The sequence below is a fragment of the Rhinopithecus bieti genome, unplaced genomic scaffold, assembly GCF_001698545.2.
Source record: "Rhinopithecus bieti isolate Rb0 unplaced genomic scaffold, ASM169854v2 scaffold_7683, whole genome shotgun sequence".
Lineage (NCBI taxonomy): Eukaryota > Metazoa > Chordata > Mammalia > Primates > Cercopithecidae > Rhinopithecus > Rhinopithecus bieti.
In genome coordinates, this window is record NW_016805834.1 from 3,243,817 (window position 1) to 3,271,601 (window position 27,785).

At 41.6% G+C, this 27,785-nt stretch overlaps 1 protein-coding gene across 1 annotated transcript in view; it reads left to right on the plus strand.

The window, feature by feature from the left end:
- Positions 1-27,785, plus strand: part of LOC108530765 (staphylococcal nuclease domain-containing protein 1-like) — a 284,868-nt gene that overhangs the window by 61,339 nt on the left and 195,744 nt on the right. Inside the window, exon 10 of the mRNA XM_017873813.1 lies at positions 8,189-8,302. Within this exon, the coding sequence (XP_017729302.1) occupies positions 8,189-8,302 (114 nt within the window). The remainder of the gene's footprint in view (positions 1-8,188; positions 8,303-27,785) is intronic.

Here is a 27,785-nt window from a genome sequence, read left to right on the forward strand (position 1 = left end):
AGTGGCAAACAGTTTTCCTCAGGGAATCCTAAAAAGGTTCTAAGGTACATGGGACCCTCACATAGTCTGAAAGTCCTGCAAGTCTTCCCTGAATGATTCTGCTTGTAAAGATCATGTGATTGTAAAGCTCTAACAAATAGTGATTCCCTCTTCAACAGTCACGCTGTTTTTTAGGAATTGATTGTACAGGGCCTCGCTAAAAGCCCGAAAAGCCTGCACAGGGTAACCTATGGCCTCTAACTGGGTGCCTCTGGGGCTCTACAGTTGATTTCTGGAACTGAGGCAAAGCTGTAAGTCAGAGTGCCAAGAGGCTTAAGTCTCAGAAATGTGAAACTCGACGAAGTATTCTCTGATACATGTAGCCTATTGAAAGACTGGTTCCCTTTGTCTGCTTAAGCAGTTTTACTTCTTGAGAAATGGAATGCAAAGGAAGGGCTCTCCTTGTCTCTTCAGGTTAGCAGAGAAGCATGTTCACTTCACAGCGATTAGCTGAGCTTGCCCAAGACTTTTGTGCCTGTCGTGGCCTGCCAGTTCCCTCCCTGCCTTCCCTGTGGCGTTTTAGCTGATCTGTGCTGTTTGTAGCCATATGGTCCCCTGAGCACGTGGCTTGGCTTCCCTGTTCCTGCTGCTGGATCCTTGGGCATTGCAGATTTCACAGACCTGAATAACGTTGTTGTGGGGGATGGGAGAGGGATGGAGTGGAAGCATGTCCTCAAGAGGTATCTCCTTACCACCCTGCCTGGTTAGAGGCTTCTTGCTTGGTTCTCTGTACCTATATATAGATCAAGCAAACAGAGCCCTGAACTAGGTGCTTTGAAAAGATGTAAAAGAACTAGAAGTGGTTCCTGCCTTCAAGGAGCTTACCTGCTAGGGCTTTGTCTAGGAGCGCTAAGTGGTTAACTGGCATTGGTGGCCAAGTCCAATTTTGGAGATCAGGGTATAAACTATCCATGGGTACAGTAGATTTTAGAATGTATTTGCTTTTGTCCTGGTAGTTTTTTGCTGTGCTTCCGGTCATAGCTCTAGATGGAGTTCGTTATCATGTCTCTGAAAATTTTTTTCCTCAATTTTTTTATAATGACAAAATTCATAACATATGTAATATCTTAACCATTTCTAAGTGTACAGTTCAGTGGTATTTATATTCATATTGTTATGTAGCTATCACCACCACCTATCTCTACAACTCTTCCTTTTATAAAACTGAAACTATACTCAATAACAATAATTCTACATCCCTCTGTTTCCCCTCTTTCTGGCCCTGGCAACCACAATTCTACTTTTTGCTTCTGTGATTTTGACTACTCTAAGTAATTATATAAGTGAAATCAGATAGTCTTTGTGTCTTTGTGACTAGCTTATTTCATTTAGCATAGTGTCCTCAGGGTTCATCCATGTTGTAGGATGAGTCAGAATTTTCTTCCTTTTTAAGGGTGAAAAATATTCCATTGTATGTGTATACATTTTGCTTACAACCTGTTCATCTGTCCATGGGGACACACTTGGGTTGCTTCTACAGTTTAACTATTATGAACAATGCTGCTATCAACATGGTTATACAAATATCTCTTTAAGACCCTGTTTTCAATTATTTCAAGTTTGTACCCAAAAGTGGAATTGCTGGATTATATGGTAATTGTATTTTTAAGTTGTTGAGGGAATTACTATACTGTACCATTTTACATTGGTGAATGAGGATTCTACTTTCTGTACATCCTCACCAACATTTGTTATTTTCTGGTTTTGGGTTTTTTTTTTTTTTTTTTTAATAGTGGCCACCCTAATGGGTGTGAGGTGATGTCTCATTGTGGTTTTGATTTGTATTTCCTTAATGATTAGTAATGTTGAGCATCTTTTCCTGTACATTTGCGTATCTTCTTCGGAGAAATGTCTATTCAAGTCCTTTGCACATTTAAAAAAGAAATTTCAACTTTTCTTTTAGATTCGGGGGTACATGTGCAGGTTTGTTATGCGGGTATATTGTCTGGAATAGGATCCAGTCACCCAGGTTGTGAGCATAGTTCCCAATAGGAAGTTTTTCAGCCCTGGCTCCTTCCCTTACTCTCTGCGAGCTCTAGAAGTCACCAGTGTCTATTGGTCCTGTCTTTAGTCCATGTGTACCCAATGCTTAGCTCCCACTTATACGCCTCTTTGCCTGTTTTATAATTGAGGTTTTTGTTTTTTTGTGGTTGAGTTTTAGGAGTTCTCTATATATTCTGGATGTTAATTTTTTTTTTTTTTTTTTTTTTTGAGACAGAGTCTCGCTCTGTCGCCCAGGCTGGAGTGCAGTGGCCAGATCTCAGCTCACTGCAAGCTCCGCCTCCCGTGTTTACGCCATTCTCCTGCCTCAGCCTCCCGAGTAGCTGGGACTACAGGCGCCTGCCACCTCGCCCGGCTAGTTTTTTGTATTTTTTAGTAGAGACGGGGTTTCACCAGGTTAGCCAGGGTGGTCTCGATCTCCTGACCTCGTGATCCGCCCGTCTCGGCCTCCCAAAGTGCTGGGATTACAGGCTTGAGCCACCGCGCCCGGCCTGGATGTTAATCTTTTGTTGGATATATGATTGGCAAATATTTTTTCCCATTGTGTGGTTGCCTTTTACTTTGTTGCACAAAATTTTCATGAAATCTAACTTGTACTATCATTGCCTGTTCCTTTGGTGTCATATTTGAGAAATCATTGCCAAATCCAGTGTTGCAAAGTTTCTGCCCTGTGTTTTCTTCTAAGAGTTTTGTAGTTTTATAGCTCTTATATTTAAGTAATGAATCCATTTTGAGTTCATTTTTAGTTTTGGTGTTACATAAGGGTTCAACTTCATTTTTTTGCATGTGGATATCTAGTTTTCTTAGGACCATTTGTTGAAGACTGTCATTTCCTCATTGACTGGTCTTTGCACCCATCTCGAAAATCATTTGACTATATATGCAAGGGTTTATTTCTGGATTTCATTCTGTTTCATTGGTCTGTATGTCTGATTTTTATGCCAGTGCCATATGGTATTGATTACTGTAGCTTTGTAGTAAGCTTTGAAATCAAGAAATGTGAATTTTCCTGCTTTGTCCTTTTTCCGGATTGTTTTGGCTATTCAGGGTCTCTTGAGATTTCATGTGAATTTTAGGATGAGCTGTTCTGTTTCCATAAAAATAATCATTGGGATTTTAATAGGGGTTGCATTACATCTGTAAATCACTTTTGGGTTGTATTGACATCTTGACAGTATTGTCTTCCAGTCCATGATCATGAGACATGTTTCCATTTATTTATGTCTCTAATTTCTTTCAACACTGTTTTGTAGTTTTCTTTGTACAAGTTTTTCACTTCCTTGCTTAATTCCTAAGTGTTTTGTTCTTTTTTGATGATACTGGAAAAGGAACTATTTTCTTAGTTTTCTTTTTTGGATTGTTTATTGTTTGTAGAAATGCAGCTGATTCTGTGTGTTGACTTTATATCCTGCTACTTTGCGAATTCATTTATTCTAACAGTTTTTGCGGAATTATTAGGGTTTTTTACGTATACATCATCTGGGAACAGTGATAATTTTATTTCTTCCCTTCCAATTTAGATGCCTTTTGTTTCTTTTTCTTGCTGAACTTCTTTGGCTAGGACTGTCAGTAGTATGTTAAATGAAAGTGGCTCTCTGACATGGTTTTTAAGCGAGGATGCAGCTGAATATTTTTGGCATTATCTGGATTTCTCCAGTGTATTCCCATGTGGTAACATGGAGAGAAACAAAAAATACCTGCCACTTCCTTGCCTTTTGCCATTTGACTTTCAGTTGAAAAGGAAGTTCTGGAGATTGTCTCACTAGAAAGGTGGGCTCTGCTGAACCAAAAAGGGGTCAAGACTTGGTTTGCAGCTTATACTAGTAAACCAGTGTGCTGCTAAGAAAAAGAAAGTGATTGAGTTAGAAAAGATTGAAAGAATATTAACCTGGCTTTAAAAATTATTATTAGAGACTTCATTTAGGTCACTCTTTAGATTTACAGAAAAATTAAGCAGGTAGTACAGAGTTCTTACATTACTCATCCACCCTCAGCCCAGTTTCCCCTATCATTAATATTTTATGGGAGTACTGTATATTTGTTATAGTTAGTATATCAATATAGATACATTGTTATTGACTAAAGTTTATGTTTTATTCAGGTATTCATTTATTTATACTTTATTTCTGTTCCAGGATACCACATTGCATTTAGTTGTCATATCTCCTTAGGTTCCTTTTGGATATGTCAGTTTCTCAGACTTTTTTTTGTTTTTGATGATTTTGACAATCTTGAGAAGTACTGCTCAGGTAGTGTGTAGGATGTCCCTCTGTTGAAAGTTGTCTGATGCCTGATTTCCATGTAATTACATCCTAAGAGTATCTGCTTTGGTTGTGCTTAGGTGCCTGGAGGTGCCTCTATCAGGATATTGCTGTGGTTTGTTTTTGTTGAGGACAAGGGTGGCAACTGTATTCTTCTGGGGGACTGGGGAGAAGAGACATAGCATACAACCTTAGGGAGTGGGAAAAACAGCCAGATGTCATGATTTCAGAGAGGAGAAGAGGTGTGTATTGTCATTCTCAGTGGCCTCATCAAAGCACAGTCTCTGGTCATGCCTGTAGAAGGCCCTTTTGGGCAGAGAATCCTTTGTTTCTATCTGGTACTGGAAATTTTGGCAGTACTGGGACTATTGGTGGTTATATCCACAACTCAGAAGGCTGTTGAACAAAAAGGAGGCTTTTTTGTTTGTTTTATGTGTGCTTTAGGGTTTTCAGAATCTGAACAACAGCAGCCTATTGCACCCAGTAAGCACTGTGGACAGGCTGCACAGATGAGAGAGTGTGACAGAGGCTGAAGATAGGCATGGATGTTCCCCTGACAGAACTCTGTAGTTTTCTTGACTCATGGCAGCCCTTAGCCTACACCTTGTTGTCATTAAACCATTTTTTCCTCTTGTAATTGGGCTTCAAGAAATGAGGAGGGAATTGGATTTGGTGCATGTATTTGAGTCCAGATAGTGACTTTTTCCATGTAGATTTCTGCTCCAGTGCCTTAGGTTATCTCTTGATGTGTGGGGTGTGAGTATACATGGGATTGGCTTGATTAGGGATCCATAGCTAGCAGAGAAAGTGGGCAGTGTGGGCATACTTCAATTATCCTGATGAAAAGCACCAGAAGAAATATCACTGTTAAAATGTGGTCGGTAATGGTGCTGATGAGCTGGCTTCAGATAGTAATCCACTCTGCGTCTCACTTACTGCACAGTGCGTGGCTGTAACCAGTATTTTATTGCCGATTCCATGTCTCTGCTCAGGAGCTACTTGTTCTCTGGACAGTAATGACACAATTTACAGAGGAATAAAAAACCATGAACCCCACTTATACACACACACGGACACGCACACATTCACTCACCCTTCCTACCTTCACCAGCAAGCTAAACCTTGCTTAGCTGGCAGTGGCAGAGTGCGCAGTTCCTGAAGAGGAGGTTTCTAATCAGGGAGATGCTGAGCAGCAGAGAGAGTCTGCTGCTGGGGCCTAAAATTTACAGCTCCAAGAATTCATAGCTGCCACTGCTGCTGACATATTACAAGGGGTGCCTAATCCCAGTAACGTGTTACAGGACATCCTTAGATCTTCATGTTCTGTAATCAGGGGGTAAAGATGTGAGGACTATGATACTTTCTTTGGTTTTATTACTCTCTAAGAATGACTAGGGAGCAGAAAACCGCTAGATATTTCTCGTGTCTTGCTTATAGGAATTTCCCTATGTTTTTGGGAATTCACAATAAGAATTCGTTTTGGTTTGAGAGAAGGTGTAGATCTGTCCAGCATTAAGATTTGGGAAATCCTGTGATGTATGTGCCTTTGATACATCTGACAATTACCCTCTATCCTTTGAGTATCCATTTGGAGGAGGAGTTGTATTGATTTGCTATAGTAGCTGTTTTGCTTAGTATGGCTCAGTGGAATTTTTTTTCTTTTCTTTAGCTTGAAATTAGGATACCGGAATAGCAGATATCATGGGAACACCTTCCCTCCGCCCGCCGCCCCGCAAAATGTTCTGTCATCCATTTTATAATATCTTTCTCTTCATCCAAATGTGGGATTTTGAACAACAGGGAAATCATTAGCTGGGGTCTTTCTTTTTGGTCAGTTTTGTCCAACCCACTACTGGAATTCCATTACTGTGGACATTTTTAGTTGGCGTTAGTGTGTTTAGATGGTAATGGGAATAAGATGTACTCTATTTTTTCTTTCAGTGACTGAATCTGTATTTTTGGGTATACTGTCTAGACAGTTTTTAAGTTCTAAACTCATGAGTGTGTGTTTTTGTGATTGGACTGGCCTTAAGGGGCTGTTTGGTTTGGGGTAACCAGCCCTGACCTTGGTCCTGGTATGATCACTCATCCTGCCTTTGATTACCATTAATCTTCACGTTTTTCTGGCCAGATGAATTTTTGGTTCTGGCTCTCTGGGTTTTAGTGTTTAGCCTATGATTCACAGATCTGTCAACAAGGTTACAGGAGAATGGTTATGGTTATTCGAGGTTGTTGTTTTGCTGTTTTCAGGGTTGTAAGTTAATCTTAAGTATAGTAGAAAATTAAAAATTTCTCCTTCTGAGCTTCTCAGTTCTTTCTTAGAACTTTCATTACTTTTCTGATTACTGGGCTGTTCTTCTCTAATCTGCTTTCATTGCTTACAGTGGTAAAACCCAGGGATATCTTCCCATCCACCAGCCATAGTAAACCTTCTGTGGACTTACAAATTGATTCCAGCTGTCATCTTTCTTTTTTCATTCATTCTGTTTGATGGCACTTAACTCCTCCTGTTTTCTGTCATATATAATTTCTCATTTATGTTTTATATCCTTCTTCAGATTGTTTCTTAAGGCATTCCTTACTCTTTGGTGTGTGGTTGGCTGGTTCTTTGTGCTTCTGGTGTGTGGCTGGCTGGTTCTTTGGAAAAGGTAGAGAATTGCTGTTTTCAGAGGAAGCTGCAAGTAAATGGATACATTCTGTGCTAGAAGATCTAAGGCCTTTCAAGAAATAGTTAGGGAGGCCTCCTTTAAGATGCTTATCAGTGTGACATCCATGATGGCAAAAAAGAGTCTACTTCCTTTTGTTTCACGCATAAAAGAGGAGGGAAATTTTGCCAGTCCACCCTCGCTGTGTGGCAGCTGACCCTGTAAGTTTGTTCAGTCTGGTAGCTCTTAAAGAGGCCTGATTGAAGCCTAGAAGAGTTTGATTTTGATTCTGCAGATGAAGTAGATGGTGACAGTGTTTTGTAGTCTACAGCTACCTTGTAATAAAGTGTTGCTTGAAAGAAAAAAAAAAGGCATCGAATATAATTGGGTGAATTTTAGAGTGCTGGCTGTATTATGCGTTCTAGTTATAACACTGATGTGGTAAGATCCCAGTTTGAATGGAGTTTTATTCTGTACACATTGTATAATGTTCTAATAACCTTCACAGAGGAATGTTTATGCTTTTGTCCTTTGACTACATATCCTTGTAATTTATCCCAGACTAGTTCTTTTTCTTCTGAGTGTGGGGTCCTGTGTTGCTGATCTTGGGTTCCAAAACAAAGATGTCCATAGTAGTAGTGCTCTGAAAAGGTGGCTTTCAGAGTATCTGAGGTAATATCTCAGTAATTTCATGTTTCTGCCTGTGAGATTAACAGCTGAGCATCTCCTTTCCCATGCTGAGATGACAATTCTTTCTGCCCTTCACTTGCCTTTGATTTTTCTGCTCTCCATTGGGGCATCCTATTTTGGTTCTTTCTCATCTAGTGCTGGTACCTTCTTCAAATCCAACCCTTGCCTCTTTTTCTAGATTCACATTGAGATTTTGATTTTAGTTTACAAGCTGTTTCAAGGAGAATCTTCAATTACATGTAGAAACAGGATTTCCAGTTCTTAAGCTTTGTAGTTAACCACACATCTTGGTCAGGGCAAAAATAAAAAAAGATTGACCATCTTTATGAATGATACAGATTTTGTCTCATTGAGAAATCATAATAAGGTCTCTGGGAACTGATAATTATAGCATAGTTTTCTCTGGCATTGTTGCACCATGAAGGATGATACTGTTTCTCCCACAAATGGCTATTGATCTCACTTTCTACCTGTGAGGGTGGTGGGCCTTGCTCTTGGACATGTGATGGGGGACATAGAAGCAGGTTTAAGCATGTTCCTTTTTGCTCACAGGTGATGCAGGTTCTGAATGCTGATGCCATTGTTGTGAAGCTGAACTCAGGCGATTACAAGACTATTCACCTGTCCAGCATCCGACCACCGAGGCTGGAGGGGGAGAACACCCAGGTGAGAATAGGGAAGCAGGCATGCCTTTTTGCATAAACCAAAAGGAAAAAGTTGGAGAATTAATTAATATATGATACATACATGTGGGAATGCAAAGGGACAAGTATTTTAAATCACCACAGTATTATTTTCTAATATTTATAGCCTGACTACCATTGGGCAGGTCTCAGTGTCTTGTGGCCCACACCCACTGCTCTGCCGCATTTCACATGGGCACTGTTGGCACTTCTCCCCAGGGGACTTGAGTGCAGTGAGGGTTGGGATATGTGAGATGGTGGATGAGTTTATTAACAATATCTTATTTTTCTGTGAATAAGGAGAGGAGGAGGTCTGTATCTCGTGTACATTGTAATAGGACCCGTTTCTGCTGGTCATTTTGATTTGATAGTTCTTTACGTTTTTGTTCTAGGAAGAAATGAATCTTGGTATATATATTCACTGGGGTCACCTACTCATTTTTTGCAGTTAGTAACTAATTGGTAGTTAAACTGTTTGCTATTTTTTGGATCTTTTGGCAGATAGGTTGGTGTATGACTCAGGTATATCAATTTTGAGAAATGCTTTGTATGAAAACTCTAATAAGAGTTGGTATTACACGTACAGATAGTGTAATTTTTTTTTTTTGTAGTCATGACAGTTACATAGCCATAAGAGTTATGAGAGTTGGGAATAGGGATTAAGGCTGAACATTTTTGGGGGTTTGGTTATGTCATATTTTTACAGACATCTTTCCCTCTTCTGTTTTTGTCCACTGATAACTAAAGTGTGTGATTGTGTTGACTAGTTATAGAGCTAGTTCCTTAATGAGAGCCAGCGCCAAAGGCAAATATTTGGACAGTTTTCAGAAATTAACTATTGTGGATTGAAGTTTAGTGCTGTGTGTACTATCGTCTGCTTTTTTTTTTTTTTTTTTAATAAAAGAAACAGAGTCTTGTTATTTTGCCCACACTGGAGTGCAGTGGCTATTCACAGGTGTGATCATTGCACACTACAGCTTCAAACTCCTGGGCTCAAACAGTCCTGTCTCAGCCTCCTGAATAGCTAGGTCTATAGGTGTGAACCACTGCACCCAACTTATCTACCTTTTTTAAATTTATCCCTTTATACAAAAGGGATGGGATAAAAAAATCCCTTCTGTATAAAGGGATAAATAAAAAAAGGTAGATAAGTTGGATGCAGTGGTTCTAAAGGTGTGAAATTTGCTTTTCTGATGTTTTGCACATATACATATCTTGGTTGCTTTCACAAGTTGAAATTCATGCATTGTTTTCATTTGTGTGAGGGTTTAAAGACAGCACATAAGAGTAAAATAAAAATATGATTGTCTTTTGAGTCAGTTCATGCATAAAAAACACATATGGGATTGGTGATTTGAATGTCTGACCAATCAGTTTTTTCTCTCTCTTTTTTTCCGTTAGAGAAGGCAGTTTAATGCAGCAAACAGTATTATGGTAAGGTTGAGAATTTAAATGCATGAAAGCTTAGAAATGCCAAAATAAGGTTCTCTCAGTAACTGTAGCTCTGCCTCATTGCACAGAGTAAATACACATCTCCAATTTTATCAGTATTGGGAGTAGTCCACAATTCTGCATCTGTGCTGTACAGTTGGAATTAAGGTTCCCACAGCAACCACAACTTTGAAATTCTTGAACGTTAATTTTTGTGCCTGTATCATCAGCCAGTGCATTATGTTAATGTAGACTATATAGCTGAATTTTAAGCAGTTTTAGGGGATGGGGGTGTTATAGCTTAGGTAGGATGATAGCAGGTTTTCTGAAGTAAGCACTAACCTACTACTGAGTATTTTTAGTTTTCCCAGGATCCTTTGGAACTCGTCAGTGGGTAAAAGATGCATTTTCCTTAGCCTAACGGCTGATGGGAAATTATTGGAATTGGAGTATTTCTTAGTTTAGGCAGAATCCTGATTGTAGAATTTTTTGTCTCTTACAAGGCCTGTTACCTCTTTTTTTTCTTCTTTTTTCTTTATTCTTTCTTTTTCTTCCTGTTCACTCCTGAGATCTTACTCCATTTTAAGACAGTTCTAAGTAAGGCTTAGCTGCAACAATCTACAACATATGGCTTATGAGGAAGATGGAGCAATGATTTCCATTATTTGTCTGTTAAAGTCCTTTGGAAGAGTTTAGTGAAGGGCCACATAAGAAATAAGTTAATATAATGAACCTTGAGTGTAGTGGTGGAAGGCACCTTGAAGAGTAGCCGGTTTTGATGGGTGGTCTGGGTGATCTTCCCAGGTCAACTGCTGTACATTGTGAGTGTCAAAGATGAGAAGTGAGTCAACAGGAGGAATGGCTCTCTAGGCCAACACTGTCAGATACATAAATGTGAGCCACACATGTGAACTCTATTTGTTATTTTAAATTAGTACGTAGTTAAGTTAAAAAACTAAAAAGAAACATTAATTGTAATTTTAAAATTTGACATATCCAAATTATTATATCATTTCAACATTTAATGAATATAAAAAATAAAGGAGACATTCTCCCCCTTTTTAAAACTAAATATTTGAAATATGGTATGTACTGTACATTGGCACTACATTTTAATTCATTGTAGCATATTTCAAGGACTCAATAGGCACACGAGGGTAGTGGCTACCATTATGATTAGTGCAGCTTTAGAAATTTGCATAAACAGGTAGTCGTCGTTGATGTATATTTACAGATGCTTATTTTGTGCCAGATACTGTGCTGGGAGTGCAGCAGGGAATAAACAGATGTCCTATCTCTGCCTCATGGAACTTTAAAGTCTAGTAGGGGAAATACACAAGTAATTTCATTTATGTTAAGTGGTACGAAAGAGAAGCTTAGAGTTCAGGAGAGTGCATAGTCTGGAAAGGCTACTTTGAGGAAGTGACATTTAAGGCCTGAAGGGAGATTAGGAATTAGCTAGATAAAAAGTGGGAGAAGACAGTTTCTGACCTGGAGAGCAGCAATGACAAGAATTAGGGGAGTTTTGGGGACTAGAGAATGGATGGCTCTTGTGGATGGTGCATGAGTGGTGTGACACCTGTGTGGTACGAAACCATAGGCAGCGCCAGATCAAACATGTCCTGTGAACATCTCAGGATACTCAGGAAGGGAGAGAGAAAATGGGGCATATGATGAACTGCTAGTGATTTTGTATGACTGCAACAGAGGATAAATTTCAGGGGAGTGTTGAGAAATGGGCCTGGAAGTTAGACAGGTGCCACTTGTTGAAGGCTTATATGCCATGCATTTTAGGTTTTGTCTTGAAGAATTTTGAACTGGTGAATGGCATGTTTGAATTTAAATACTCTTGTTTTGGTTGTTTGAATTTGCAAGATATGAAAACAATTTGCATATAAAGAGAATATTATGCCTGGTAAAAACTTATTTAGCAAGGAACTCTGGATTTTCTTTTGGTAAGCCTCAGTTGACCAAAGACTTGGAGAATGACGTGATGAAGAGTTAATGTCTTAGGAAATGTTAACTCTTTCAGGCTGATGAGTGAGAACTGTGGATGCTGCTGCAGCAGTCTTTCTTTCTTTTTTTTTTTTTGTTGTATTGGGAGTCATTGCTCTGTTTTATCAGGGCTGGAGTGCCGTGGGGTGATCTCAGCTCATTGTACCTTCGCCTCCTGTATGTTCATGCCATTCTCCCTGCCTCAGGCCTCCTGAGATGGCTGGGACTACAGGGGCCCGCACCTTCGCCCGGCTAATTTTTTGTATATTTGTATGAGACGGGGTTTCACCATGTTAGCCAGGATGGCTCAATCTCCTTACCTCCGTGATCTGCTTTGCTCGGCCTCCCAAAGGTGCTGGGATTACAGGCGTGAACCCACTGTGCCCCAGCCGTCCAGACAGTCTTTCTTTAACTTGCCTTTCGACTTAAAGAATCCCCCCACCCCAACCCCTGCCCCTTTCCTTGGCCTGGGATTACTAAAATAAAAAAGAAAAAGAAGAAGAAGAAAAAAGAATTCCCCAGAGGTCTTATAAAGTGTACAAGATCCTGCTCTATGCTTATCTTAAAGTTACCAGAGATTTACAATATGGGTGTGGTAAGAAACGTCACCTGGGAATCCTAGTGTGACTGTAACTTTATGTGTTTAAAGACTGAGCAACAGGCATCCTCTTGGAGTCTTAGGTTTCTGATTTCCTTTACTACATACCAGCTGTTGTTACAGTCACAAGTGAAGCCCAGTCAAGTATTCATGACAGATGTTGAGGCCAGGACCTCTGTTAGCTCATATGGCATCTTTGTGGAAATTTAGAGAAGGGTACTGCTTCTTCCTGTCACTATCATGCCAGGGGCCATGGCTTGGCAAGCAGAATGGAAGCTAAATTTTGGCTTCTGTTCGCCCTTTGTCCCCTTTGCCAGGTATACTTCTGCAAGGCACAGCATATTGGCAAGGCAAATGGCACAGCCATTTCTGCAAGGCAAAAATATCGGCCTGCCCTAGTTAGAACAGGCTGGTAGAATCTCCAAGGAAAACATCAAGGGCATTTTTTTGGGAATTGAGGAGTGGTTTTGTAGTTGCAGAAACATGGAGTGCTTGAGGATTGTTAAGAGATGAAAGTCTGCGATGGATGGACTATGGAGGGCCTTGAAAGAAACACTAAGGACATTACCTTCTCTCTAATTATAGGACTCTGCCTGGGGGTCAGTGGCTTTGGCATGGAAAGGATAACCTGATAGCTTATGGTACCAGAGCCTTTTCTAAACCAAAGAACAAAGCAGGAGAGGGTGCAGAATAAGGAACTAGATGAGTGGGTGAAGAGGGAAAGTCTGTGGCATGGGCTCCCTCAAGGACAGGCAGATGAGGGCAGACATTCCTGCTCTAGTGCAGGCCTCCACTGCTAGCTCCCAGATGAGGACTCAGTGGGACTTTACCTTCAAGGAAGCATGGGGGAGGTTCTTTTAATATTTTCTTCCTCCGAGACAACTCTACATTTGGAGGATAGTAAGGCAAATTGTTTTTTTCTGTTTTGTACACAGAGACAAGTTCATTTCTCTTAAATTATACTGGAAGATGAGCTTTTTGCCTATTGCTAACCGTATTTCCGCTCCCTTAATTTGGTTACTTTCTAATTGGAGCCAGAGGAAGTACTTGGACAAACATTGTGATCAAAGGAACTGTTTTCACTCTAGGCTCTCCAGTGTTACCCAGGAATTCATGGGTAGCCACTTCTGGATTTTGGTTGGAGCTAGGTTTGTTGCTAGATAGTATTATGGGAGAGTTAAAAGGAGGGATGTGCAATATTTCCCTCTATAGGATTCTAGGTGGATATGTCTGATGTTGTTGATGGTGTTTCTGTGGCACCCTGCTTCTGGATTAATCCAGTGTCAAGTCGTAGGAGACATTAACTCTTTCAGGCTGAGAGCCAGTTAAGAAAGCTGACATGTGATGCTGTTGTGAACCTGGCCATGTATCAGGGTTTCTCTAAAGGTATAGTTTGTTTTATCCATTTGTTTGCTATAAAGAAATGTGCTAAATCTTGGAGAAAGGCTGTGGGTTTTCTGAGCTGGTGCCTTAGAGGAGATAACACGTTGTGCAGATCTCAGGACTTCCTGGAGAGCGCTTGGCTTTGATCTGAAACTGGAAAGCCTAGTGCTCTATTGCCCAGGGCTGCTGTGGGTTTTGTTTTACACTTGGAGTGTTAATGACAAAGGAAACAGCCCCCAGGCATCCGATGAAGGGGCTGACTTATTCTCCCTGAAGTCTATTCTTGCGATGCTGTTGTAGTTGACTAAGAGATACAGAGCTGAAATTTACCTTGAAAACAGGTAACATAATTTACCTAATCCCCAGGTGTTATGTGTATAAAGTTTGCTTTAGGTTGCTGGGCCTTTTTCTCAGATTCCTTTTCTTAGCTGTTTGTCTCTTCCATTCTCTGTCTTTGTATCTGTTTCTCTGTCTCTGACAGCCCCCACTCCCAGCGCTCCTGCTTAGTATGTTGGGAAGGAAGTGTGGAAACCCAAAGGTGGAGTCTTTCCCTCAGCTGGTAGTCACCCCCTGCTACCAGCTTCTATTCATTTCCATCACCCTGTCTTTTAGCATCCTCCCTGTGAATTCATTTACCACATAAAGATTTGTTCACACCAGAGCCTCCAAATATTCAGACCTGGGCACTAAAAGATCAGTTTTATTAAAGCTGCCATCTGCTGAACCTCCCAGTGTCCTTGTTGCCTTCTTTTGGGGAGTCCATCTCCCAGACCTGGCCTCCTGGCTCTCCAGGGCAGGCAGGTAGGAGAGAGGAGCTGAGATAGGTGCATTAGTGATGCCCTGGGATTCTTAAGGGCTTTTTGTCAGAGGAAGGGTCATGTAAGGCACTGATAACTCCATTCATTATACGGGGCTCTGGGGTGCTTTGCCATTAAAAGCGATTTTCAACCTATTCCCTCCAGTTTAGATTTCTAAAGGCAAAATGACTGGACCCTCTGGACCCTCAGGCCGACTTTGCCGACTCTGAGATGTATGCCAACAGAAAGCTGTGGGGTTAGAGACCCTAAGTGAAATTGGAGCAGGCCAGTAAACCCACTCACTGTGATCTGCTTGTGACTGCTTGTGACATAAGGCAAATAGCAAATTAGAGAGGGACTCCAGCTTGGCGTTAAGGACCTTGGAGAAAAGCAAAAGCTCTTTGAAATGGATATAGCATTTCACCAGTCTCCAATGGAGAGATTTTGGGACTGCAGCAATGTGATCAAAAGATGCAGAATGTGTCGGAGTCTGGCAAGGCATTCTGTACGAGTTTCAAATTTGTTTGATCTGGGCATTTTTGAGAAGAACACTTGAAATCTTCTTTGTTAGAAGACTGAAAAAAAATTACTATTAGAAGACTGTGGGTGGGTCTTAGCTCATCTATTTAAGATTCCAGGATATATGTGTCCTGATTTTTAAGATTAATATCTGGGTACCACCACTTAAAACATCCCCGTGACCTATTCCTGAGCAGTAGAGGTCAGGGAGTAGGGAGACAAGCCTGCCTCCTCGTGATGAGGTCAAGACATTTGGTATCTGGGTAGATAGCAGACGTTGCTGAAGTGCACATTTTACTGATCTCTCTAAGTGAATTTTAAACTGGAGAAGGCAGCATGTGCCTGTCTTGTTGCCTTTGATTTCTTCTCCCCATTACAAATTATATTTTCTTTCATTTCCTTTAGTTATGTATTCCCTTTCCCAGGATCTTGGTTATCTCCTTCAAATAATTTTTTTGGGATTTTAACAGTCTCCTGGAGGGTCTTGGTGGTTTATCCCTGAACTGGGTGCATTTACTTCTATCAATCCATATCTCTCTCTTCCTTTAATCATTGCTATCACACAGTTCTACATTTTCAATTTATCTAAATCTTTCTAGTGCTGGTATGTTCATATTTCTTGTCTCTTCTCAATCTTGTGAGCTGCAGTAATTCTGTGTTGCTTCTAGAGTTGACAGCACCATCATGTTCACTGACCTGTGAGCATTTACTATACCTGCTGTGCTGAGGTAACCCTCTTTCTTGACCTAGTTCTTGAAGGCCCCTTTAGGCCAGAGACTTCCATACACACCATCTTTCCCTTCTCTGTAGCATCCTGTACTGTTTATTTGTATACATCCCTACTTTCCGTTGTGAAGTCTAACCTCTTCCAAGGCCAGGAATGGAAGGGTCTTCCCAGCTTTATATCCCTTCTTCCAGAATCTTATAGAGTGCAGTGAATAAATAAACATTTAATAAACGTTTGAATCAGAATATCTTCTGAGGCATAGACCTAATTCCATATATTGCTTGTGAGTGGCCATCATTTTTACCACCTCCCAATCCCAACCCCCTTGACTGCTCTGACAGCCACGTTGGATACCAATGTGCTGGTACCCAACTATCTCAGGAGGGAGGTTTTGCACTCCTGTTTTTTACTGCTTCCTAATTGGATTGCTTGTTTTGCTGGCTAGGTCACACATGGCTGTTTTCTGTAGGCACTTCCTCTTCTACACTCCCAGTTTAAATCTAGTTGCTGCCACTGGGTTGACTCGCCCTGCCTCTCTCTGTGTGGTGGTTTTCCTCATAATGTATATTCCATTAGCACAGTGTAGATTGAGTTTAGTCTACCAGAGGGGTTAATTTCAGGATTTTAACTGCTTTTGAAGATTGGTCCCCAATTGACTTTCTTTCAACACCTATACTCTGATTCAGGCTTTTCTGAATATCTTCCTTTCATATTAGGTCAGGTATCTTGATTCGTTGAAGTTTATAGTTGCAGTTTTTACTGAGGGGTGTATATATATATTTTACTGTTGTCGACCTTGTTGGTTGTCAGATTATTTCTTTGCTTGGAACTAATTTTAAAATCAATTAGAGATCTTTCCCTTCATCTTTCTCTCTTTATTTATGAGATACTGATTGCAGAGCTACCTACACTGTGTTTAGATAAATTACTTTTTTTTTTTGTATAACATTTATATTCAAGGCAAGTTTAGTGCAGTCATCCAGTGCTTTGCATTTTTGCAGGCCAGGGCTGTAGGTTTCATTCCTTGGTGGGCTAATTAGCTTTGTACTGGGAAAATTTTGTGCAGTTCAGAAACCAAATATTTAAGTTCCTTGTGTACTTTAGTCACTGTGGGTCTGGGAAATTACTTTTATGAATAAGGTGTTTATAATTTTAGGATCCATATCTCTAATCCTGACAAGTATGTGTATGTGTTGTGGTCGGTCACCAGGTAGACTTTAGACTGATGATGGATTATGGATGAAGCAGCATCATTTCTGTCACTGTTCTAAAAAAAGGCTTTTCAGAACTGAGAGTGGAATGGGAAGCTTAAGGACACAAATGATTGCTTTTTTTCCCCTACCAAATGACAGGCCAACTGCTTAGGCATGTTTTTGATGTCACTTTTCATTTTAGCCTTCCTCTGAAAATCTACGGTCAGTTTATGGGCTGTTCACATTGGACAGCTATTTATTTATTTATTTATTTATTTATTTATTTATTTATTTGAGACGAAGTCTCGCGTTTGTTGCCCAGGCTGGAGTGCAGTGTGGCGATCTCTGCCTCGTCTTCAAGCGATTCTCCTGTCTCAGCCTTCCGAGTAAATGGGATTACAGGCATGCACCACCATGCCCGGCTCATTTTGTATTTTAAGTAGAGATGGTGTTTCTCCAGGTTGGTTAGGCTGGTCTCAAACTCTGACCTCAGATGATCTGCCCGCCCCAGCCTCCCAAAGTACTGGGTTTACAGGCGTGAGCCACCGCGCTTTGCCTGCATTGGACAGCTCTTAGTCTCACCATCTACTCTGATACCTGTCTGTTTTTGGCAAATACCTTTGCCAGGTTCAGTAGTATATTGGTGGCCACCAAGGAGTATTGCTGTTTCACAGTAGGGTCTCTATTCAGTTTAGCTGTGAAGGCATTCTGGAGACTTTGTGTTCCTTGCCTTTTCATTTCTCTGTTAGAAGCCACTGATGTAATAGCCTTCAATTCCTTGTTTCACTTTATTAGGCAATTAGTGTGGATAAGCAGAAATATCCCCTTTGTGTGTGTTCAGACATTGGTCTCAGAATCTGCTTACCTCTGCTGTTCTGCTGGTTCTGGATAGCCCACATGATGGACGCCTGTAGTTTTGCTGTAAAATACTTTTTCTTTTTTTTTCTGCATTTTTTTCTCCTTCCCTACTCAGTTTGATTTTTTTGGGTCATGTAAATTTGTCATTTCTTCAAATCTGTTGCTAACTAACTGCCTAGCACATAGTTGATACTCAGGTGTTATATATATAGTGTCTCATTGCATTCTCATGGGGGTCTGTACTCATTATTCATAATTTGGGGATATAGGGATGGGCAGAATATGCTGACACCTGGTTTTCTGATTCTACCACTCTGCCTTTCCTAGGACATGTTCCTCATCACTAGTGGGAACGCTGGACTTTTTTCACATGCTGTTGTCTCTTGTAAGGTGGGCCACAATTAGGAGAAAGCCACATTCATATTCGTATGGAGCTGCCTTTAGCAGCATCTGCTTCTCCAGCTGGAGAGGCTTGTTTTAGAACGACTGGCATGCGGAAGCGGTAGGTGGAGGTCTGGGAGGGGCTGTGTACCCAGGGCTCCCTTTCCAGCCTCCCATCTCCCTTAGGCTCTTTCTGGCCTGAGGCCTGGTCCCCATGGTTGAGGGTACAGACTGCACTGCCCGCCCGATTCTGATTGCACCCCCTTTCCTCTACTTCATACTGCAGCTGCTTTGAGCGAGTGCACTGTGTTCTGCACGGGAGAATTGGCAGACAGTTCCACATGCTGGTTTTGGCCATTGGGACATCCAGGATTATTAGGCCAGTTTGTACTTTAAGAGGAGGGAGCCTTGACATCCCTCAAAGCAGCTTATTTTATTTATTTCTAATAAAGGGGAAAGAAGCTAGCCCAGCCCTTCACTGTTCCTTTCAATGTAGCCGGCTCAGAGTTTTCCTTGGGAAAACATGCAGGTTCCTTCCACCTGCTTGAGCCAGGCTCTGTCCTTCCTTTGCAGATTGCCCTGTGGTGCCTGCCTCTTCACTCTCCTAAAGCTTTTTGGCTTTACTTTTCTTCCCTCACCCCTCCCAGTTTTCCCTCAGAGGACTGACTGGTTCTTTCAGCCTAGACACTCCTGTTTGCCTGCCAAGTTACCCTTCTTCCGGAGGTGCATAGCTTCAGCACTGTCAGAGTTCAGGAAAACATAACCTCCTCCAGTGAGAAGCCAGTCATAACAACGTTTGGGTCCATTGTTCTTATTATTAGATATCCATAAAATCTGCCTGGTAGAGAATCGTCATTGGGGCTCTGCTGGAGAGATATGTCTCAATCCTAAAAGACACAAATTAGTACCAGAGTACCTGATATCGTAGATGGAAACTGACAAACTGGAAACTCAGTGAAATAAAATCCTATGCCTTTCATCTCTCACCCCCATCACCCAGCAAGAAATACATTCTCAGGGCAGAAGCTGATGGTGTTGAATGTCTCTCTCGTCTCTTTGTCTAGCAGTACAGTGAAATGTGCTCTAGTGGGAATACACTCTCTCCTTGCCCTTGTGCCCACCCCAGAGATGGAGGATCTGGAGACTTTGGCCCTTTTGGCCAAGCACATTGTCTTCCTCACCTCATGGTTCTCAAAAGTTTTGTTTGTTTGTTTGCTTTAGTGTTTTGACTTGTCAATGTTTCTGGAAGTATCTGAATATAGATACTTACTATATAGAAGTATCTGAATAAAGAGTGTAGGTATGTGCTTTTGCTACTTTAGTTTTCATCTGGATTTCTTTGAATTACCTCCCCCGTGCCACACTGTTGTGCCTTCCATTTCCACCTGCTACCCTCCCTCTTGGAGTGCAGAGGGAATTTGTAAACTTGGGTTTGAATGATGAGGTCATTTCTGACCAACACAATTTGGTCGTTCTATTAGTTGTTCCTGCAGACCTTACAAAGGAGTGTGTTGCTGTTCTTATATGCCCTTGTCTTGTGTTATTCAGAAATCCTCTGTGCTATGCTTTGGATGCTACATGAGCCTGCAAATGAATGCTTAGCATTGTTCAAATTGCTGCCCTTTAGCTGTTTGGCTTTGGGTTCAGCCAGAAAGAGTGGCATCTTTAACCTGAGTCACTTTTTGAAACATGGACAACAACGAAACTGTATTCTAGCTTTATTGAGCAACCACATTTGAGCTGCTTATTAAATACAATTTTATATTCTAGAAAACTACATTTGTACAGTTTAAGCAAGACCAATGTTCTTTTGCTCCTAGAAGAAGTTAAATAAATTTATATCTTAATTGGTAAAATCTCTAAATCTGTAGCTTGTAGGTATTGATTTCAAGAAGACACCTCACTGATCACAGAAACGAGTGAGTGGATGCAGCATGCTTCTGGTATGGCACAGTGTTCCTCATTCTGGCTTATTTGTAATGTCAGGTTTCAACTTTGGTGTTTGTAAATAGTGGCAGGAGGTTTCAAAACTCCAGTTGTTTAGAGGCTGTAAGATTTACTTCCTTGATGCCTATGGAAGGAACCAGGCTTCAGATAGCTGTGGTTCAAAATACTTTTTTCAGCTTCTTTCTCATTTCCTTTTCACATCGATCTTTAACTTTCTCTCTCTCTCTTCTCTCCCCTAGCTTGGTCTTCATTTTACTATCTTGGTGTTGGTCAGGATTAATATAAGGGAGTGAGGAATGAAGAGGTTAGTTTTATTTCCCCTTTTCTCCCTTTACCTTAAGTCCACACTGACTCAGTTTTCTGCCTAATTGTAACCTACTGCCATGGATAATCGAGGGATGGAAAGTCCCTCGTGGTATTTGAGGTTACTGATTTTAATGCAGTAGAGGACTGGGAAGATGTAAAATCTAAAGAAGCAGTTTTGACTCTCCCACCCCCATGCTTTGTGTATCTTTCGGTGATCGTGGTGTCCCTAAAGTAATTTTTGAGCAGTTCTGAAGCTGAGGAGTAGGGACTGTTTGTTATTTCTGGCTGCAATTTGACTTTGGTACATCTGTCTTTTACCTAGGTCCCCTTCCTTGCTAGGGAAATTATGTCCATGTGTATGGTTCTAAGGTATCCCCTGATGCAAAGCTTTACAAGGGCAAATCATTTGATTGTTAACTGTTAGATTCACTGCAAATATGGCTGCCCAACATTATTGCTTCTCATTTGCTACAAATGAGCTCCAAGTCTTCTGGGTTTACACAGGACTGCTCTGAGGACAAAGATTAAGTGGATTTCTGTTGATGCCATATGTTTTGATTGCACAGCAGAGTCGCAGTTTGTATTTGGGGCCTGCCACTTTTCATGGTTTCTCTCCCTCTCCTCCCTCTAAGCCCTAGCTGAGAGGTACAGGTGCGTGCCCCGTTGACTCTCACGGTGAAATCTAGTTGAGCTTTTCCCCTAGAGTAGAGGCCAGATCAGTTTTTCTTAAAATGTAGTTCATAAGCTACTTGTGTTAAAATCTCTGATCAGAATGTTCATTTTTCACAATTGCCAGGTATCTCTATTGCACTTCAGCTTGAGAACCACTGTTCTAGATTGTTGCTCGTAGCAGCGGAAGAGTGAGGGCTTAGTAAAGCTCTCTCTCCAGGATTTTGGTCTCTGACAATGCAATTTTTCTTTTTTGAGCCAGACTTCAGTGCAGTAATATCTCTGCAATTTCTTGTGTGAGATTCTCTGCTCCAGGTCTCAGAGCCAGATGCTAAGCAGACATGTCCCTCTTAGCTTAGAATATCTCCTGAGGATTCCAGCGAAAGGAGATATAAGAGTTCTGCCTGAAGAAATTTATCTGCTTCAGAGAACAGAGTTCTCTAGGGAATAGTAGAGTTTCTTAGGGTTTGTAACATACTATTTGAGCTTATGTTTAGGTGGGGCCTGCTATTTACGGTTTCAGGGTGAGTTTTACTTCATGACAAAAAGAGAAAAGGTTTATGAAGTGGTTCCTTGTTAGATCTGGGGTCACACTTCATGTGCGATTATATTAGCTGAACTCGGTGTGGCAGAGAAAAGGATGCAGGTTAAAGAACGTGTTTGCCTCTGGCGTGTGCAGGCAGCCCTCAAATGGTTGGAAGAAAATATAGGTGCTTTATGGTACATACAGAGAAGGTAGGAGCTTGATGGTGCTTCAGGATACAGCACAGCAAAATCCTCAAGTGCCTTTGGAACTGCGACTGGCACCCTAACACAGTGTGCAGGTTTAGTGTTAGCAGACGATCTGTATTAGGACTAATGGAGGAAATCTTGTCCTTGTTTTGAGGCCTTACAGTAGTCTTCTGCTGAGTTCTTTTCAGGACTCAGCTCTGAGCATTACAGGATGAGAAATGCTGTCTGTTAGACTAATTATCTGATTTATGCTAAATAAATGCACAGATGTGATTTAAAAGTCAGTTTTGGGGTTTATTAATTTATGATGCAATTTCCAGCTGCCAAACAGACCAAAATGTTTTGATGGGCCAAGGGCGTTCTTTCTTGTGGAGGAAGTTTGCTTATTACTTACAGAGTCTGAGTAAAGGAGGTTGCTGGATACTGAGGAAAACTGAGGTGACCCTAAGTATGTGCCTGGCTCAGGCAGAGTGTGAGGTGCTGGGCATGCACTATTTTGTTGACTCCTCTACCCTGTCCTTGGGAAAATAATGACAACTTGTTCAGGGTTCCTTCTCTGGTAAGTGGAGGAACCAGGATTCTATTTGCCTCCAAAAGTGCCGCCTGGACCTGGAGGTTGGTTGGGTGGGTTAGTGGCCTTCTCCGTTAGTGTTGACTGGACTTCTTCCTGAGCTCCGGTTTTTCAGGATTTCCACTATCTACCAGAAGCTGTAACTGGCTGTCTTTGTTACTGTAACACATGCTTTCTTATTTCAACATATTTTTACAAATGAAAATATTTCCTACAACCATTTTTGGAGGCACCATAATTTATATCAAGAGAGGCTCTAGGGCTGGGCATGGTGGCTCATGCCTGTAATCCTAGCACTTTGGGAGGCCAAGGCAGTAGGATTGCTTCAGGCTAGGAGTTCCAGGCCAGCCCTGGCAACATAGTGAGACCCCCATCTCTATAAAAAAGAAAAAAATACCTTTAATTTTAAAAAAGTCTGTAACTTATATTTCTAAAGGGTGACCTGTTTTGTTTTGTTTTCTTTTGAAACAGAGTCTCACTCTGTGCCCAGACTGGAGTGCAGTGGCACGATCTTGGCTCACTACAACTTCCATCTCCTGGGTTCAAGTGATTTTTGTGCCTCAGCCTCCCGAGTAGCTGGGATTACAGGCATGTGCCACCACGCCCGGCTAATTTTTGTATTTTTAGTAGAGATGGGTTTCACTGTGTTGGCCAGGCTGGTCTCAAACTCCTGACCTCAGGTGGTCCCGCGCCCGCTTCGGCCTCCCAAAGTGCTAGGATTACGGTTGTGAGCCACTGCGCCCAGCCTGACCTATATCTTTTAAATTGTCTTGTCTCCTTTCTGAAGTTTTCCTGGCAATGATCTCATGGCTTAAAAGAGTCAGGTCAACTCTGAGAAGAGACTGAATTCTCCCTTTTTAATACAGAGTCTCAATACTAGTCATTTTTGTATAGTTTCTGAGCCCTGAGAGCACCTGTTTCTAGATAGTTCATTGTCATTTTAATTTTCATTCATTATTTTCATACATTAACCCCATTAGATAGATGGCTTGCATTTCTGCTTTCATCTTCTCTACCCTAGAAAATTTTCCTGATTATAAATGTGACATAATCACTTTATAAATTTGGGAAAATTTAAAGAAGAAAACACAAATTACTTAAATTTCACTGCCCAGAGGCAATGTCACAACTGTTAATAATCTCATGGCCTTCTCAGTAGCTTCTCTGTTCATGTTTTATTACTGAGAATTTCTTCTGGCCTTTAAATAATTTCCTAAAACATGATTTTTAATGGCTATGCAGTTGTTAATGTGGACGTGTCATAATTTAACCAGCATTCACCTATTTTTTTATTTTTTATTTATTTATTTTTTTGAGACAGAGTCTCACTCTGTCGCCCAGGCTAGAGTGCAGTGGCACGATCTTGGCTCACTACAACCTCCACCTCCCAGGTTCAAGCAGTTCTCTGCCTCAGCCTCCGAGTAGCTGGGATTACAGGCACCCGCCACCACGCCTGGCTATTTTTTTTGTATTTTTAGTAGAGACGGGGGTTTCACCATGTTGGCCAGGCTGATCTTGAACTCCTGACCTTGTGATCCACCCACCTCGGCCTCCCAAAGTGCTGGGATTACAGACGTGAGCCACCGCGCCCGCCCCAGCATTTACCTATTTTTGGATATATCAGTTATTTCCAATTTTGATGATTATATCTTCATTCTTAAAATGAAAATTTGCCTTCAAGTACAAAGCATTAAATGGTCCATTCAGATCAGAGGTAGCTCTTAGGTAAGTTGTGCTGTAGTACAATGTATACAGTTTTTACCACAGATACATGTTCCCAGAGGGGCTGATATTTAGTCCTGCTGGCAGTACACTCTCTAATCACCTAATTCCTTATCTATTTGTGTTATTTAGAAGCAGGCTGTGATCCAGGCCCTTTGTGTTTTGTTGCCAGAATGCCCATCCCCCCAAACAGCTGAACTTGCTGCTTCTGAAATAAAGGGTAGAGTGGATAGGTACATCTTCTCCTGGGGACCACTGCTCTTTTCTGTTGCCCTGGCTGGGAACCGGTGAGATGCTTTATGGGAACACAAAGGCTCCCATGGCAGTTCATGCATGCAGCCTGTGGTATTTACTTGTTTTGGCCGATAAGCCGCTCTGTCAGGTACTTCTACAGTGCACTTGTGAGTATTTGCACAATCATTACAGATTATTAAATTGCACCCTATTGTGATAAAAACAATCACCCCCAAGTAAGTGTATGTAAAGCAATTATATGTAATTAAAATATAAGAGCATAGGTGACCAGTAGATAATTAAAATCACTGTTGCTAAAGAAATATGCCACACCCTCACTTTGAGGAGGATGATGCTGCCATGCCATTTCAGGGTTGGCAAGAAATTAGACAAATGAGGGTTCTCCCCAGCAGTTCTGTCTACTGTGCATGAAGTCTGAGCACTGTCAACCTAGTCTTGTTTGTTCTCAAGAAGTGGTATGGTAACTGGGCACGGTAGCTAATGCCTATAATTCCAGCACTTTGGGAGGCCAAGGCAGGTGGATCACCTGAGGTCAGGACTTCGAGACCAGCCTGGCCAATACGGCGAAACCCCGTCTCTTCTGAAAATACGAAAGTTAGCTGGGTGTGGTGACAGACACCTGTAATCCCAGCTACTTGGGAGACTGAGGCAGGAGAATCACTTGAACCTGGGAGGCAGAGGTTGCAGTGAACCGAGATCCCGACATTGCTCTCCAGCCTGGGCGGTAAGAATGAGACTCCGTCTCAAAAAAAAAAAAAGTGGTATGGTATGTATAGGGGGTTACAGCACACATTGTTGAGATCTCTACAGGTTTAGTATCCCCTATCTAAAGTGGTTGGTACCAGAAGTGATTCAGATTTTGAATTTTGGAGTATTTGAAATGTGCTCACTAGGTGAGGATCCGTAGTAGGAAAATCTGAAATCTGAAATGTTCCCATGAGCATTTCTTTTGAGTATTATGTTGGCATTCAAAGAGTTTCAGCAGTTGAGCATTTTGATTTTTGAATTAGGGATACTCATCCTGTATAACCTACAGTCTGCCTCTCAAATACACTTTAAGGCAAGAAGGCAACCTTTGACAAATGCAGACCCAGGGACAGTGTACTGTCTGTGTTCCATGTCACTCAACAATTGAGCTGCTCGTTTTTTACTGGCTTAATATTTGGTTTGATGCCTTGAAAGCATAGAGAATATTACAATACTCCAACCCAGAAGTGACCATAACTCTATATGGTTAACGTTTGTGGTATAATGAGAAAACACTCTCAGATCCTCTAGAGTGTTCACACGCTCAGCTTTGTATCTTCTCTAATTATTTTTCATGTGTCCCTTCTCACTGTGGGCAGCTTCTCCCAGCCCCAAGGACTGGTACATTGATTACTCCTAGTGCATTCTGTCAGTCACTGGAAGTGGCGCTTGGCCTTCCTAAAAGGTGTTTCTTTTTTCTTTTTCTGTTTCTTCTTTTTTCTTTTATTTTTTTATTTTTTTTGAGATGGAGTTTCGCTCTTGTTGCCCAGGCTGGAGTGCAATGGCACGATCTCGACTCACTGCAACCTCCGCCTCCCAGGTTCAATGGATTCTCCTGCCTCAGCCTCCTGAGTAACTGGTATTATAGACACCTGCCACCACTCTTGTCTAATTTTTTGTATTTTTAGTAGAGATGGGGTTTCACCACATTGGCCAGGCTGGTCTTGGACTCCTGACCTCAGGTGATCCACCGGCCTCAGACTCCCCAAAGTGCTAGGGTTACAGGTGTGAGCCACTGTTTCCGGCCCTGAAAGTTGTTTTTTTAAGGCTCACCTCTTTATCTGGGAGAAGTCCATTGGTAGGAGGGGAGAAGGCCCAAATGAAAGTTGTATCTATTTGCTGCTCTTTTCCTGAGGTCTTTTTCTTATCTCCCTTCCTCTCAGAGAGGATCATCTCTTCAGGTAAACAGGCTCCAAGGAACCTGGAAAACCAGGGGAGGATGGGGGGAGATAAGAGCTAAGTTACAAGTTTCTGACTTGCTTTAGGGGGTCACCCTGTATGACCCTCCAGGGTGGTCTCCCACTCATTCTTCCTACCTTTCTGCCTCCACTTGTATACTTTCCTCCTGTTCCTCCTCTCTTACTGGCTCTGGAGAGCTAGCCTTAAGAGCCGGTAGAGGGCTTTGGAAGGACACTTGCAGGGTGTGTTTGTGTGATGCACAGGAAGTGTGAGTGGAGATATTTTAATTTGTGCACAGGTGTGTAGCTTGGAGCGACAATGGCTCCCTCTGGTTCAGTTCTGATGAAACAGAGCAGTGGATTTGTGCTGAAATGTGTCTGCAGTTTCAGTAAGGGAAAGAAGGGGTTCAGGGCTGGTGATCATTCAGTGATACTGTGTCATTTGTATGGGCCCTTCCCTGTGGTTCTGAAGAATAAATTAGTATCTTGGTCATTGGAAAAAGTAATTTTAGCTCGTAGACTTCCTGTCACACTTGAGTAACTTTTGGAAAGTATAATGTTTTTACCCAAATCCCATTAAATGTTAGGCACTCTTTCTATATTCCCTTTACTGTCCTTCTACTGATCAGTGAAATATTTATGTGAACCCAGAAGGCTGTTTTATTTATTTTATTGTCTTTTTAAATAACTTGCTTCTCCCTAGTGCTGGGTGCTTTCTGAGGCCCAGACAACCATCATGATTTCTTTGGTGATAATCTTTTGCCCTCCCCTGGCCTGCCTCCTCAGGGGATCACTTGGAGCTTTCTTAGCTTTAATGAAGCCTCTAGCTGTTCCGCCCCCTGGGTGGGTGGTAATAAATCTAACCAAAATGCCCACCAAGGGAGAATGTAACTCATTTTAGGGCATATGGCACATTACTGACTAAGACTCAGCATCCTGATTCTTGATTCCCAGGGACAGCCATGGAAGAGATGTAGAAGTAAAATGCCACATTCCGAGTTGGACTTGGTCCTCTTGCCCTGGAAGCCTATTTCTTGTCTTAGGTCTGAGGGTTTAGTACATGGTTAAATTGCTGGCCAAGGTGCCCCAGACATTCTTTAGCACCTGTCTCTGTCTGGACAAGGAATCAGGCAGGGGCTGATGAGAATGGTCTCTGATATGTTGCTCTTGAAATTATTTTGGCCCAAGTCTTAAAGTCATGGTGGTAAAAGATTAACTAGAAGAGAGCCTCTGAGTGGAGAGACATCCTATGCACAATCTTCTCCTCCTTCTTATTGCCAGCATAAAGCAGTTGCACTTCTGGCTGGCAGATTCGCCCTTACTAAGTCTGTGGTTAGGTTGCTGTCCATGATTAAATTATCGCTGCCTGCAAGCTCAGATCTCAGGTATTGTTTTAAGGTTCAGGGCAAAACAGGTTTCTGTAATCTCTCCTGCTGTAAGGGTAACTGGCTATATTT